A 16,728-nucleotide genomic window follows, 5' to 3' on the forward strand; every position below is an offset into this window, starting at 1 on the left:
GGCCTAACCGACATATCGATATTTACCAAACTTGGTAGATATGTAGAACAGGACGCCTCAAGGTGACTGGAGAAATTTAACTCTAATTGGCAACTGGGTGGCGCTATAACAACAGAAAAATGCTTAAAAATGGCTAAAATGTGACCGATCGCTGTGGCTCCCCCTGTGGCCCAATGTTGGGTTTGGTTTTTTTTTCTAATTTTTGGTATGACTAAGTCATGGTATGGTATGCTGTACATAATCATGGAAACTAAGTCATGGTATGGTATGCTGTACATAATCATGGAAACTGTCAGTGTGTCATTCTGTCTGTCCAACGTTTTTCTACTCACTGACGTGGTCAATCTATGTGAAACTGCACATAGGCATTGAGGATTGACATAGGTAGAAGGTGACAAAGCTACCAATGGGTATGGACTAGTTTATTTTAATTTACTTTGATTTATGGCCAAATGCTAAGGCTGGGCGATATGGACAAAAATTCATAGCGTGTATTTTCTTTCTGACTGACGATGCACGATATATATCTTGGTATTTTCTATGAAATGGGCTCTATGTTTTCAGTTGCAAGTCAGAGCCACATTTGAAATGTCACAAGCGCTTGAATAAAAACAGACTCAAAATAAAATGCAAAGAAAGAGATTTTTTCCCCTATTTGAAGATATGCACCTGCACAACATGTAAATGGAAAATGATATCAAATAACAAATCACATAAATCACAGAGTTTTGTATATGAAACGTCTGTGTTCTCACTGCCTGCTGAACAGACAGATTAAACAGTGGAGCAGCTCTGTGTCTGTCTGAGTGTTGCTGAAGAACTTGTGAGTGAGTAAGTGAGTGGGGCGGAGCTGTGCGGAGAGTGTGACAGAGGAGAGCTGCTCACTGGTATGTGTTATGTAATGCAACTTGACTCTATATCGATATAAACCTGTTGTCTAAATGTATATCTCCCTTGAAAATATATCTATATATGGTATATAGTCGTTATATCGCCCAGCCTCACAGTACAGCACAGACACCGTACTGTGTGTTAAGTGCTTATTGGCAGATGTTGCTAATATGCTAAACTGTGTGACGTCATGCCTGCTAAACATCAGCGTGATGGCATTATCATTGTCAACATGGTAGAGCACATCCTCACAGGGTTTCTAGAGTAGCTGCAGACTCTCATTCAGTTTATGAGTGCTAATAAGTCTGCTGGAGTCACACACTGAATGGAACTCTTGACTGAATGGAAGTGACAATTAAAATCTGTTTGTTGCTGACAGAACATGGCAGACTGAGACAACACCCAGATACCCCCCCTCCCCCCTCCTCACTGGCGTGTCCCTGTCTTTTGACCGCTAAATCTGCATTGATCATTTTCTTCGCATGACCTCTGATATTTGTCTCCCCATCTCATCTCATTGCTGTAAATGCCAGCATTTCCCCCCATTTTCTCTGTTTTATCTCTTACACGGACTGCAGGACAAGGCCTCCATTGTATATGGCTTTAGTTGTCCCGCAGGCCTCGACTGCTCGCGCTGCTTCAGAGGTTTGGTCCGTAGGTGTTATTTTATGTGGAATGTGGAGGGTCACACTGAGCTGAGTGGTTTAGATATTATCACATAGATGGGCTACTCATAAACAGGCCACCCTTTAATGTTCAGAGGAGAATTCCTGAAAGGTCATAGAGGCCAAACTGCAAAATAGAAACTCATTTCAAGTTCAGTTAATTGCTGCCGTGCGGAAACACAGACAGAAATATCCTGAAGAATACTCATACATTACACAGCATATCTAATCACAGCTTATATATTAATTGGAAAGTCATTTTGAGGTGAATAAATTCAAGAAACAGTTGATCAATTGTCACAAACATTTCCAGGAAAGCTGGCTTTGACAGAGGCCGCAGTAGAACCTAATTCGCCCTCTGAGCTGCCTTTCAGTCTGGAGGCACTCATGGAGAACATTTTAATTGCTGCTGTTCAATAGTCAGTGTGAGGTCATCTCAAATTAATGATTTTGTTGTTAAGTGCTGAACAATCAGCCTCCTTATCCTTAATCTGACGTATTTATCTTTTTAATCTTTAGCTTAACTCATGAGGGTAAAACATTTCTGTGGACATGTTACGGAAGGCGTTAAAAATGTGTGTTTAAGTGTGTAATTAAGATGTGAAAACTGTCATGGCATCTGTGCTGTTTGGGCAAATTTTCTTGCTGGAGAGACTTTCCAGAACATGTATTATTCTTGCAGTGCTTGCCATTTAAAACTGCTGTAATCCTATTTTTATATTAGAAGTGGATGCAATTAGTTTGTGTAGCCTGAAAGGGTTAAATTGTCAACTGACTATGCAGCTATCCTCAGTTCTACAAATAGACACAGTTCGCAAATAGCTGGTGAACATAGTGGATCTTTTCCCAGCTAAATGGCCAGATATTTCCCTTAGGAGATAGTAATTAAAACTGGGCTTAAAGAAACACTTCACCTGTAAAATGACTATTTGTATATCAGTTACTCACCGCATGTTGTCTTGAATACATGAGCAAAACTCTGCATACCTCCACGGTGGACGTAGAATCCAAAAAAAAGGCAAACATTTCTCATGAGTTGAAGTAAACTGGGACTGCATCAAAACATTAATTAACAAACTTTCACACAACTCGTGCAGTATGGTCCAGGTCTCATTTATCCAGTTGTGTGCGCAGTACCCGCACATGCACTATTACAGTGTATGTCAGTACAAATAGTCGTATGCACAGCGCATTAGAACTGTGCTCAAACAGGGCTCATACGCACACGCATGCTCAGGCATATTCAGGGCACGCTACTCATAGGCAGAAGTGTTGTATATTGTAACACTTTAGCAAAAATGTATGTGTTTGGGAAGTACTGAGCATACAGCTGGATAAATGAGACGTGGGTTATACTGCAGGAGTTGTGTGAGAGTTTGCAAACGAGTGTTTTGATATAGTTTTAAGTTGTTAACCATGGTCCCCAATGACTGCAGAAAAACACAGCTTTCCTTATGAATGTAACGTAGCGTGTGGTGAGTTAATGATGTACAAGTGGTCACTTTGCAAGTTAAGTATTTTTTTTAAAGAGGAGTAAATATCAGACTTACATTCATCAGTGTCCACAGACACAACTTCAGTTCAGTGCTAATGTGTCGTCCTGATGCCTAGATAAACCATTTGTTGTGCTGCCTAGGAAAGGCCAGAAAACAGTTACTGCAGGTTTAAATAGTTATTGAATGTTTGCTGTTGTCTGGATGGCGTAGTTAAAATGCACAAAATTACAGTAATCACAATATGATGTTCTTTATCTACATGTCACATATGGAAGGCATTTCTTTCCACTTTGATGGTAAAGGAAAAATATTAGTACAGTACGTTCACAACAGCCGCTGTACGTGCATAATGAAGGAAAACATCCTGTGCAAGTTATTTGTGTCTTGTTAGTGGCAGCACAGCTCAGTGATTTGACTGCAGCTTCTCACACAGTAGGTGGTCAGTCATTACTTTGTAAAGTATGTAACAGAATTATTAAAGAGTTACACCATTACTCAGGCCAGACCTTAAATTCATTGGTGATCTCTTAATGTTCATTTCCAGCAAATGCCAAAGGACTAAGAACATCTGCACACTGAAGTTTGTCCCTGCTATGCTTCACTGGTGCTTGTTTTTCCTCACAGGTGTGCAGTACAGAAAGCCAAAACTCAAGTTGACTCTTCTGGAACAAGTCAGAATTTTCCCCCCTTTTCCTTCTTAATGAAAACTCAGTAACATGGTCGTGTTGTCTGTGAATGTGACTTCATTGTCATTAAGCACTCTCTGTGTGATCTTCAACATGTTCTCCATGATTTGTCATCTTACTTTATCACAGGTTAGCACAGGACGACTGTGTGGATTGACACAGTCATCCTCACTTGGCACTTTATGTCAGCTTAGCCATATAAGGTCATGAATTTAATAGAAATCAGTATCATGATAGGGCTCAGTTGAGGTGGTTCGGGCATCTGATCAGGATGCCTCCTGGGTGCCTCCCGTTGGAGGTGTTCCGGGCACATCCCACTGGTAGGAGGCCCCGGGGCAGACCCAGAACACGCTGGAGGGATTACATATCTCATCTGGCCTGGGAACACCTTGGGGTCCTCCAGGAGGAGCTGGAAAGCATTGCTGGGGAGAGGGACATCTGGGGTACTTTGCTTGGCCTGCTGCCCCCGCAACCTGGCTTCGGATAAGTGGATGAAAATGGATGGATGGATGGATGGATGGATGGATGGTATCATAAAGCTCACATTTATGTAACCACCACAGCTACAGTAGTGTTGGGAATCAATATGACTCTATTGATACCAGTGCTATCACTGGTCCAATTATTTATGGATTCCCTTATTGATTCCCAACTAATTTTCTGTGTGAAAAAAGTGAGCCTTCACAGCTCTCCATTGTCAATGCAACTGTTTTATTATGTCTGTATTGTCACAGTGTGGAGGCAGTCTGTATGTCATCATCTAAAATGGATGAAATGATAGAAATTTATTTTCATTTAGGTTTTCTTAGTCAAAGAAAAAACCTGCTAAACCTGCGTACCCCTTGGCAACGGACATGCTGCTCAGTTGGGAAGCAGTGGCGTTCAGTGTCAAACACATGGAGTTCTTCTAATTTAAGCCCTAGAAAGAAGTGGTGGGATTCCCCAGAGGATCCACACATATTACAATACTATGCTGTATGGATTTTTTCCTCCACCCCTAGTTTCCACCCTTGAAATGATCATTTTACAGACATTACGAGCAGCACTGTTGTCGTCTTTCTTTGTGAAATGAAGACACGCTTTGGACTGCTTCCTCTTCTCAGCCATTTCTCCTTCTTGTTGCAAGTTTACAGCAGCATTGACGCATGAGTTAGATGTCAGAAAAACATGGCAGCATTAATTAAAACTCGTAACAGGTTCCTAATTCGAACTGGTTCTCGATTCCCAACCCCTAACCACAGGATCATGACAGTCCCATTAGAGCTCTCATTATGAATACTTGGGCATTTGCTAATTTTGTGCCATAGTAACGTTAGGATGAATTTTTGTGACTCGATAATCATATAGTGAAAATCTGATATTGTGTCGGCCCTAGTGTTGTACAGACCTGATTATCTGCTGTCTTGTTATCTTCACCTGTACAAACTGACTGTCCATAGAGCCGCTCAGGAGGAAATCATCACATAACTTCTTACCAGTGTTTGTCAAACCTGAACTATGCAGTTTATAGATAGCTACTGACTTCATTTCACTGAGTTCGTCTGTGTCCCTGAGGTGAGACATTATTGAATTTTTGAATTATCATGACTGACAGATTTAATTGTCATTGGCTCTGGTAATAGGAGGCTACAATGAGACACTTATTCAATAATTTTAATGCTGCCCTTTGCCGTGTTTCATCCTCTGGAGGTCAATCAAAAATGATAACACTGTTTTTCCCCCAAAGTTAATGTCACAACCACTTCAGACTGTGTTGAAACTATTTTAAATTCAGCCATGCTACAGCACTAATGGCTGCATCGCTAAAGAGCCAAAGATATAAATGAGCTGGCAGATGATTCAGTAGAAGAATAACTGCACTCTGAGCTGGACAGCTTGAGTAGCTGCAAGGAGGTCAAAAATGGGACTGAATAGCTTTACAAAAACAATAAAGTTTATCAGTTTGAACATTATATATCCTGTCTCTGTACTGGATTCAATTCAATAGGTGAAAAAAGATGTGCAAATCATTGCATTCTGTTTTTTATTTACGTGTTAGACTTTTCCACAGCATGCTGAGAATGACTGACCCAGCAAAGAACTTAGAAGAGGCTTTTTATTGCAGCAAAATTGTACATTTCCACACCATTTGTTGTGTGTGTCGTCACTAAAGATGTTCCAGTGAGTATATAATGTTGTGAAAGGATCACGACCTTGAAGGTTGACATTTGATAGACATATGTGGCCAATGCCACATATTGGTTTTCCTGGAATAGTCTCAGTGAGTTTCCATCTTTTCTGTGTGCGTTGGTCATCAACTTGTGAGAGGAGAGAGGGTATTGACAATCATATACAATGTACGCCTGCATTTGATGCAAGCGGCAACGTCCAGGGCTGAAGAGTGAAGCCAACAAGTGAGTGCTAAAAGCTTTGAGCAGCCATGTGAGGCTCCAGAAGCCAGTCAATCCCCATAGACCCAGCTCAACTGTACCGCAGTAATAAACACGTTTACAGCCTGGTACGAAAAACAGTTTTGGTCTCTATAGATAATTTCAACATGTATGGCAACTGTACAGGAGGTACATTTTTACATAATTCACCCGTTTACATTTTATTGAGGCTTAAAGTTGCGCATAATTAAGGGTGTGGCCACTTTGAGTGACAGGCTGTCTGCAGATGAGATCCACCCCTTGCTCCTCCACAGCGCTGGCCTCTTACCCCTAATACAGACACTTCAGGTTCCAAAAAACCAAGATGGTGACGGCTGTAATGCCGAACTCGAGAACACTATTGGATCCACCCTGTCAGCCCATGGACTAAATATAGATTATGATTTAAAATGTTTGTATGTCTCATTATTGGATATATAATGAAAGTTGTTCATGATGTTCCTTTAGAGCTGATGCCTCAACTTTTGCTATGAATCTATAAGTAATTTGTTTCAACGTTAGGTATTTTAACATTGTTTAATATGGTGAGAAAAATTCAAATTATATTGAAATGTGGTTTAATATGTAGTGGCTGTTGTCATTAGTTTCGATGACATGTGATTGACAATATTTTGGTTTTGTTGAGGGCCTCAAAATTGTTTCTTTGCTCAACCTAATGCTGTAGCATGATTATCAAACCACTGTCAGCTGTGCGACTCTGTGTGTGACTGCTCAACCCTAATGCTGTAGTATGATCACTGAATCATTATCAGGTGTGTGACAGAGGTGTGGTCCATATAACAAATCAGTGTAGCTGTGTCTCAATATGCTTGTTGATGTTGAAGAGTGCCCAAAGTCTGAAACATCATGAAAACAAAATAAATGCATATGGAGCCAGAGCGTGTGACACTTGTTTTCCACAATCAGGGTAGCTACATCCATCATTTTTAGTCTATGATTTAATGATTTCAGATACAGATAATCGTAAAATACAGGGACTGATTCAGACTCAGGTATTTACAACATAACACAAACTGCCTCTGTGGCTATCAGACATACATATAATAGTGTCCACACCCAGGTATCTGCTTCATAATTCAGTCCAACCTTGCAATTTTGTCCAGTCACCGCAACTTTACCGCAAATTTGACTATTTAAAATGGGTGAAATTTAATTTCCTTGCAGAGCTGTGCGCAGCGTATTGATCTGCTCATCCCCTCTTTGTGTATCAGCCTCCTGAAGTCTTAAATTTAACCGTTAACTTGAGCATTCCCATCAAGCCAGTAAGTTTTTATGCCAGCACACTGTGCCAAAATACACAACTCCTGTCATGTTTGAGCTGAAATTGACAATCTGTTTTTATATAGTAGGTCTGCTATATAGAGAGCCAGTAGAATGTTGTCAGCTGGCCTTGCTGTGCTGTTTCATTGTTTAGTTGTCTTAAAGGTCCCTCAGAGTGTTCCTGTAAACAGAGTTTCTGATTACATTCTGTATTCACCAAAAAATGTATTTCCAGAATATACTTCAGTCTTTGTAAAGCTTTCATTGTTGACACAGTCCGCAGTGGAACGGGAGTAGAAACATGTTTCTATTTTGCTGTTGCAGAATGGTATTGTGTGTGTGTATATAACAAAAATACCATTTATAAACTTTGCTCACCAAACTCTGTTTCTTGTTTGTACCATCCACCCCCTCACAGTCGCGGTTGGGGCTGGTGCCTTGATGATGCCCCGCTGAAGGATAAGCTGTCTCTGAACTCGGTGCTTCCTGGGGTTCTGTACGGCGCTGCCCATCAGTGTCGGCTGCAGTATGGATCGGGGTCCCTGCTCTGCGATGACATGGACGTAAGACTCAAATACATCAACAGAAATCCATACAAAGCCATCTACATTTGTATGGAAAGCTTGCTGGCTTCCTTTTCTTTTTTGTGTGTGTGTACTATGCACTCTCCTCATTTGGTCTTTTCTGTTCTGTCCTTATTTCCCGATTTGCCGTCTGTCTCCCACGTATCCTTTCAATGTCTATCGTTTTTGATTATACTTGACCTTCTATGTTTAAAGCTCTCACTACGGCATGTTTCTTTTTATGCCTCCAACCTCCTCCGTTGTTCCCTGATCTCGTTATGTCCTCAGCACGGCGTTCTGTTCATAATTAGTGCAAACTTACAGCTTTACTTTCTGACAGACAGAATGTTCTATTGAAAGCTGTACTACAAAGAGCCGTCATGCTTATAACATGGTTTCAGGAGAGTTAACATTGGCGGTAACCTGATCAGCCTGGACTCTGTCTGCAGGTTCTCTCCTAAGGCTGCACATAGCCCCAGTAACCTTCACCAACAAAGAAGAGCAGCATGTATGTAACCTCAGAAGAGGAGAAATGTCCTCAAAGCACTCGCCCCACTGCTCCTTAAAGAAGTATTTCACTGCTGGAAAGATGGGCTTTTCATAAAACTGGACTGTCTATGCAGTAGTAAGACGCAAGTACTTTTAATATTGGTGCTGCGTGACCAAACAGAGAAAAAGGACTCTGGCAATTGCTTTTACTCAAGAGGTAGAAGACCTTCAACTACGAGCATGCTCTGTGAACGACGACGACGGCCGACTAGCAACAAACAATCTTGTATTACAGTGAAACAATAAGTGAAAACATCTTTCTGGAAATATTTGAGGGGAGTAACATAATTTTCTTTTTTTTTTTAATTTTTTAAAATTATTTTAACTTAATTTCTTAACTTTTTTTAACGTAATGTTCATTTCGCTTTCATCAAGAACAATACAGTGTAAACATTTCCTTTTTTCCCAGCTGTATAAAACATTTGTACATTTCACATACATAAAGGAAGAAACGGCCATAGACATCCACTTCAGTGTGAATATAGCCAAACCCACTGATTAGAAAAAAGAAGAAAGAAAAGTAAAAATAACAAGAAAAGAAACAAGGGAATGAAAAATATTATTAATAATTGTCCACTCAGTATTATATTCACACAGATAAAGTCCAGGTGCAAAACTTGCTCCACAGACGATGACATATAATGTTATGTATGTGATACGTGCATGGGGGGAATATTAGAGCCCTACTGCATGATAAACCTCACTGTATTAATAAAGCCATGACAGGATTCCATCGTTCAGTCTAGACGGATTTTTGTTGTCTTAATGAGGATGTAATTTGTTTAATCTGATAGAGGTCCCCGACATTTTTGGACCCATGTAACATAATCATGATTTATATTTAGTCAGCAATGCCTAGTTGGGGGGGATATATCTCATGATCTGCTTTTATACCAGGGGTGTCAAACTAATTTAGTTAATTGGCCACATACAGCCCAATTTGATCTCATAAAACCATCGCACGATAACCATAAGTGCCATCGACTCCAATATTTTTACATTGTCTAAAGAATTACAAGTACATTCTGTAGACGTTCATCTTTTTACAAAACAGATGAACATCCTCAGATGTCTCAAGAAAAATAAGTGCAATTTTAACAGTATGGGCTCTAGTTTCGCAGACCGGGCGAGGCGGGGGCCCCTTTGATCTGACATCAGATGTGACGGGACAGTCGATATAGAGATACATTTATGTGCTGATTGCAGATAGTTGCATTGAATAGTGTTTTTTTGGGTATTTATTGCATCGTTAATGTGCCTGATATTCTGGAAACCTGCCTGTGAGGTTTTGGTGACGTGTGCGCACTGTCCGCCGGTCAGCCAAACTTCGGCTTACACCGGCTGCGCTCCGCCTGCGCTGACAGTAGACCTGGTTTCAGCTGGCGAGCTTTTAGCGCACCTTCGGCGAAGCCTTTTGGCACGAAACTGTCACTGCGCCAAGCTGGATCTGTCGACACCTCCCCCTGCTGCGCCGCCACACCCATCTCAGCGCACCTCGGTCTGCCAAACTACCAAACTGAGCGCGCCTCGGGTTACGCTGCTCGAAACTAGCTCTGCGCGGGGTTCGCCACCCTGCGCCACCCTGCGCTGCGCCGGGAAACTAGAACCCTTTGTTTCAGTTTTTCCACGTTCAGTCGGTGTTCTTCCATCCACACATTTCCTGATACAGATTCTTTGCACTGAAGCTGCTGATTGACAATATTTTGCACAATGTTCGATATCTATAAACATGGTCACAGTAAGCATTCATTGTTACATCCGAGAACTGTATCCTGGTCTCTAAGGCAGAATTTTATATGAGGTAGGCAATGCATTGTTTAACTTGCTCCTGAAACCTGGCACCTCTTATTCTAGTCATCTCATGGGCCGGATTGAACCCTTTGGCGGGCCGGTTGCTGTATGTTTGACACCCCTGACCTATAATCTTTATGTCCGTGGTGGGGGCAAGGGTGGTGGGTATATGAGCATGCTGAGTTTTGCTGAAGGGGAACAGGGAGGTCTAGGCACTGCTTACATGGAGGAAAGTTAACAACAGTTAATTTATACGTACTGCCCACATGGTTGTGATACAAAAGTAGTTGAAAACCAGTGCAGTATCCCTTTAAGCTAATGGAGCACACTGGAGCCTTACAGGCTTCATGTGTTTTTCTAACAGCCCTCTGCTTTCATTTCATGAACGGTATCTGTAAGCACCTCGGCACAGCCAAACACAACTGCCATTCCTTTTTAGCACAGCAGCCCCCCCCTCCCCTGCATTCACCACTCTCTAGAAATATGACATGAGCTGGATTTAAACTCACTGCATAAGCAAAACACTCATCTTACTGTGTAGCTGGTTGTAGTAACATGGGTTTCACTCACGACACGAGGCCATTATAGCAACTGGTTTGAGATTTTTTGGAAGATTATCAAGCCGATGATTAACAAGGCTTGAAGTATTTAGATCACTGCCAAAGAATCTTATAGACTTGGCGTTTGTGAAGTAATAAATAAATGCATGCGCAGATTGACTCCTTCAGGGGAGTTTCTCCTGTGTTGTGAGTGTGAATGTGATTAAATCAACTCTGCTCTCAGAGCTGTGCGCCTTGAATGTTTGCTAGACTGCTGTGTGTTATGTCAGGAGGTAGGTCTAAATAATTTATATGCAGTACATCAGACCAGAGCAGCAAGAGTGGCAGAGACTGGACCACTGGAGACCACACATGCGTTTTTCCACCAGGAATGTTATTCCTCAAAGTAACAACAGTTTGTTTCAACATGAGCAGGTTTTACAAGCCACCTCAGGGTAGGAAATCAGCAGTGGGATGCTTACAGATTTACAACACCGTCAGCCCACTGTTTTTAGAATCCACAAATTCACTCACGGAGACATAGTTTATTGAGTTAAAAATGTTGAGTGAGACCTTGGTAGCATGGCTGCCAACCTTGACATGTAAAGGGAACCTGTGGAATTAAATTGTAAACAAACATAGTTGTGTTAACATTCAATTTATCTCACCGAAATGAAGGAGTGTATCCTCGAGGCCCAACTGAACGTTTCCCTCTAGCACGTTTGGTGGTTTGATCTCTGGCCCCTGCAGTCCACATGGTGACGTTTCTTTGGACAAAATGCTGAACCCCAGGTCGAGTGACTGTTTTTCTGATGAGCAGTTGTCACTTTTATTTTGGTAACTATCTTGAGGTTTTACCTACAATATCATTCAAACATATATACAGTACTTTGGTATATATATGTATATAAGATAGTAAGATAGCATATCATTTACTAACTTAGGCAGGTGTTAGGATAATATGAAAACATCAGTATATTACATATACGTCACGTAAGACCCCCCTATACACCTTATATTAGTCCTATGTCCTGTATACTCCACTGGATCTCCCCCTCTTTTCCCAGTCATGCCAGCCATATCTTTTTTTTTTTTTTTCAATTATTTTGCCTATTTTATAAATACTATTATTATACAGATATATTTGATTTGTTTTTCTTTTTTTTTCTTTTTTTTTTAAATGATCTTTTTTAATTCATTTTTAAAATGTATTCATTTTTTACAAAGTGCCAACTGCTCTAATAAAATAAATAAATAGATAGATAGATAAATAGATTCAAAAAAAGGAGCAGTTGGCACCTTGTTTGGTCGACACGGCCACCAGTGTGTGAATGTATGTGTGTGTTTTAAAGCTCTTTGAGTGGTCGCCAAGACAAGAAAAGCTCTGTATAAATACAGTCCATGTACCTTTTGTTTTACCAGTTTAAATCTTAATTGAGTTTATTACAGAAAACAGAGCATCTATTAGCATAATTACACAAGGCACAAACCAAACTTCAGGAATGAAAGTGCTCATTAAGATGATGATGATGTTCATATTAGTAAGCTTACAGCTCACTCTGTTCAGTGCTGCCCTTCAGCCTCTGCTTCCAGCCTGATGAACAGGATGTGACTGGTTTGATGTTGTTTGATATCTCAGTGTTTCATCATAAAAGTGTGCAGGAAACTCAGGAGGCCCCAAAATACTTTATATTAACAGAGCAAAAGTGGAAACGCACAGTAATGCAAAAGAAACCCCTTTTTATTTTTCCCAACAGTATCTTTATTGATTTAAACAAAGACCTACACGCACACACATCTAGTATGTGTACATATACATCCACGAACACGCAATAGAAAAGAACGCCAGAACAAAGTCTCAGTACAACTGCAGTTTTTTTAAAATTTGATTTTCCACAACTGCAGAGTATTTAACACTCATTTAATCCCCCGCCCACCCCAGAAGTATGAATTTAAAGATAAATAGAATAAAATAAAAAATAGTAAATGAATGAATGAGAGAGGAAAATAAATAATTAACCCTTTGAAACCTGAGCAAATTGGCTTGATTTCTTAAAAAACTGGGAAGAAGGCAATGAACAATGAAACAAAAAATTACCCAAAAAATTAGCAAGAAATTAGTAGAAATAGAATTTTTATTTATTTTTTTTATTTTTTTTAAAAAAAGAAAGGAAGTTTAGAAATAAACAAAAATGACCTGGAAACACTGCTTATTATAATGATTCTGTAACATAATTTTAAAATGTAATAATTATAGATACATTTTTTCTAAATCTTTTTTTTTCCTTTGCAATTCGTGGGACATTTCTTTCTAAGTTGTTTAGTGCCTTTTTTCCCATGTTTTTGAAAGAAATTGCACCAATTTGCTCAAGATTCAAAGGTTTGAATACTTGTGAAAGGCATCTGAAAGCAGCACAAGGAAAGTGATGTTGCTCCAGGTTAAATAAAAATAAGAACGTCATAAAATTACAGGTTGAGTGCGATACAATACACTTCAGTTTAATTACACGTTATATTAATGTACAAACTTTGACAGTAATTAACAAGAAAAAAAAATGTTGACAGATTTGGACGTTGCAGAGAGTCACTTATTGTATAACCCCAGGTACTTCCAACATGTGGGTTAAATCTGTCCTCTCCAGATAACACATGAAGGGACCCCAGATGTTGTGAAAGAGTGATTGATCACCTCTGATAGCGTGTGTAATTTTTCCCAAGGGCAGAGTTAGATAGTTCAGAAATCCATCTACCCATACTCTGACTCCGACTTCCTTCCATGAAGGAGCAATAACTCTTTTGCCAGTAACAGGCCCATTTCTAAAATAAAAAAGGTTTTCTCCTTGTAATGTTGTGATTGGCTGGATACAAACCAAATATAAAAAGCTCTGGGTCTGTAGGTATTTGTATGGATAATATATCCTGGATACTCTCTCACTCTTTCCCAGATTTTTTTTATTTGAGCACACTGCCAAAAACTGAAAGAGTGTAGCTTTTTTCTCTCCACATTTGACACATAAATCAGGTGTACTGTCGTATTTACTGAGATTTTCTGGGGTTATATAGGTGTGCATCCGCTGCAGTTATACGGTAGTATTTTAAGACATGTAAGACATGTAAGACATGTAAGAAGAATGTAACATGTGTCTTTAAGCATCTTTTATTTGTCTGTTTAATTGTATTCCACCTATCCTTTTGATGCAAAAACTTGTCAACAATTCCCAGAAACGGCAAAGGACGACACGTGTCTCTCTCTCTCCAAGCAGCACACGTGTTTATTGTTCAATGTCAGAGATACGTTGTGCCTTCCGACCTTCTTTCGAGTGCTGCCTTTGTGCCAAACTTCACATGGAGCTTTGAACACAAGGACATATTGTCAATAGCTTTGCACAGCCGCCTGGATGAACGCATGAGGTGGCGGCACTTCTGATTGTTGGTTGAAGGGATTGTTGAAGTTGCTCGATACTCAGTTGGTTTGGGGATTTGGGAGGGTTTCTCTATTGATTTGCTCATTTTTGCGTGAGGCACAGCCAGAGCTGGATGTCAGGGCAGGTCCTGACGAATCTCCTGACGGATGTCTCAGCTGGCCCTGTGAAAGGCCAGGGAGAATCAGATCCAGGTTGTCAGAGCTCCTGATGTGATTGCAAGTCACTGTGACCTTTCCATTTCTTTTGGAAGTTTAATCTCTACATTGAGAATCAATACTGCATGCCTTCGCCAGCCTTTATCTTTATGTCGGAGATTATTTCTTGGTAAAGAAGCTAAATTTTGCTCACAGATCACTGTTAATTATTGCACCCTGAAAGTTCAAATGGTGAAATTGTTTTCATCTCAGAAATCATCCTAATCTGCAGTGTGACGATTTTGGCCAAATGCAAACTCATTCATCACAAATGTCAAGCAATAGCAGCGAGACTGGGCTCAGACAATTACAGCAATCATGGACGGAGCTCCTTTATTTGACCTTTTGTTGTTATCCGTCTTCCCACACGCAGATTTCACCACTGTAGGAAACAAACAGCTTCTTTTGATTCATTGTTGTTACAAATACAGGCCACACTCACTTGGGGGGGCAGTGCCTGTTCAAGACAGCTGAAGTGCTGAAGTAAACATTATCAGGATCAGTTTAAGATATTTCAATCAGGAGAGACTCGTTCTGAGAGAAAATAATATTTATTTACATGTGCACATAAGCATGAGAAATGTGAAAAGTCTTTGGCGATGAGACCCCATGGTGATGTCATATATTCCAGGAGGGTGGTAAAGACATAGCAGATAGGGAACACACCCTATGGAGTCTAGACACTGGTGATGGTGATGAGATGAGATGAAGAGGGAGCTGAGGATCTGGATGTGAAGAGGAGTGGGCTTCTGATGAGCTTTGGCTCTGGATAAGGTGACTGGAGGTGAATGCGACGGAGGAGGGTGTAACGATTCCACCTGAAATGACGGCTTACAGGAGCAGAGAGGAGAACAGATTTAAAGTTTGGCAGCAGCAATGTGATTGGCTGAAGGAGATTGTGGCAAAGTAGGGTACATTTGAACTCAGCTGGGTGGTGGAAGTGGGATGGAGAGATAATTGTGAATGATTGTAGCATTAAAGAAAGTCTGCCTGATTGAGCTTCCGCTGAGCTTCATTTGTCATCGGTTTACTTCTCTGTCAGACAGCTCTTTCAGATGGTGAACTGGAGCCGACTATGCTCTCCTCAAAGCCTTCAGATTTCTTTGACAAACTGTAATTTTACCTTACCTTACCCCACTCTTCCCCAGGCTGTTATCTATAAAAGTCCCTCTTACATCGTCTACGAGCTAATGCTTTTTACAGTGGCACACTGAGAGCTCAAGTTATTGCATCCCAGGGAAACACCTGCAAATAGACAAAACATCACCAATTTCACAACACATGCAGCGTGATAAAACTGGGTAAAGAACACAATATTTCGAGTTGACAGTGGCTGAAAGCAAAATCAAAAGCCCCGGACTTCTCAGACTCTTTTAGTGAGTTACAGCTCAGATTTTATTTTGTTGAACTATTAATATTGTAACAGAACCTGAATCTCACTCTGAGTTACTGTTGTTGTTCACACACTAAAGAAATGAGAGATCACTTTAGGTTTTACTTAATATTTGTAGGTGTTGACATGTAAAATTCACTTATTTTGTTGCAGTTCTATGCTCTTAAATTAATAATACAATTTTTTTGCAAAAATACCCTGAAATATCGTGATATAATTTTAGGTCCATATTGCACACCCCTAGGTGCAGCGCGCTGAGCTGTCATGGCTGTAGTCACTTTGTGCTGTTTGAATTAGCACACAGGTTTTAAAAAGTTGTTTGTGCATTAGCTGTATCCTGAGATAATTGCACAGTTTAATCAGAAACAACTGGGAAAGTGACAGATTTGAAAGACCATATCTTTAAAGGAATTATTAAAAAAGAAAATGGGAAATGCCCTTATTCACTTGCCAAGAGATGAGAGGACCATTATCACTGTAGAAAGAGGTGGTGGAATTGATCTTCTCATCTAAGGGTGCTTTCACACCTGCCCTGTTTGGTTCGGTTCAATCAAACTCAAGTTTGTTTGCCTCCTTAGTGCGACTCATTTGGGAAGGTGTGAACACAGCAATCGCACCTAAACAACCGGACTGAGACCTTGGTCCAGTTACAAACAAACTCTGGTGTGGTTTGTTTGCAGTGAGAACGTGTTCGGACCTCGATCCGACCCAACTGCAGTCACATGAGACATTGTTTGGGTTAAACATGAGCATGTTACAGTCCTGGAGGATTATTAATGTGCACCTCCTCCTGTACTGCCTTAATATGCACATTCAGCACATCCAATGCATCAAAACATTGTTTTCT

The 16,728-nt window shown here is 40.4% G+C and overlaps 1 protein-coding gene across 1 annotated transcript in view; it reads left to right on the plus strand.

The window, feature by feature from the left end:
- Window positions 1-16,728, plus strand: part of LOC126397276 (A disintegrin and metalloproteinase with thrombospondin motifs 7) — a 101,298-nt gene that overhangs the window by 42,945 nt on the left and 41,625 nt on the right. The window contains exon 9 of the mRNA XM_050055971.1: window positions 7,846-7,990. Within this exon, the coding sequence (XP_049911928.1) occupies window positions 7,846-7,990 (145 nt within the window). The remainder of the gene's footprint in view (window positions 1-7,845; window positions 7,991-16,728) is intronic.

Source organism: Epinephelus moara, chromosome 1, assembly GCF_006386435.1.
Source record: "Epinephelus moara isolate mb chromosome 1, YSFRI_EMoa_1.0, whole genome shotgun sequence".
NCBI classification, from domain to species: Eukaryota; Metazoa; Chordata; class Actinopteri; order Perciformes; family Serranidae; genus Epinephelus; species Epinephelus moara.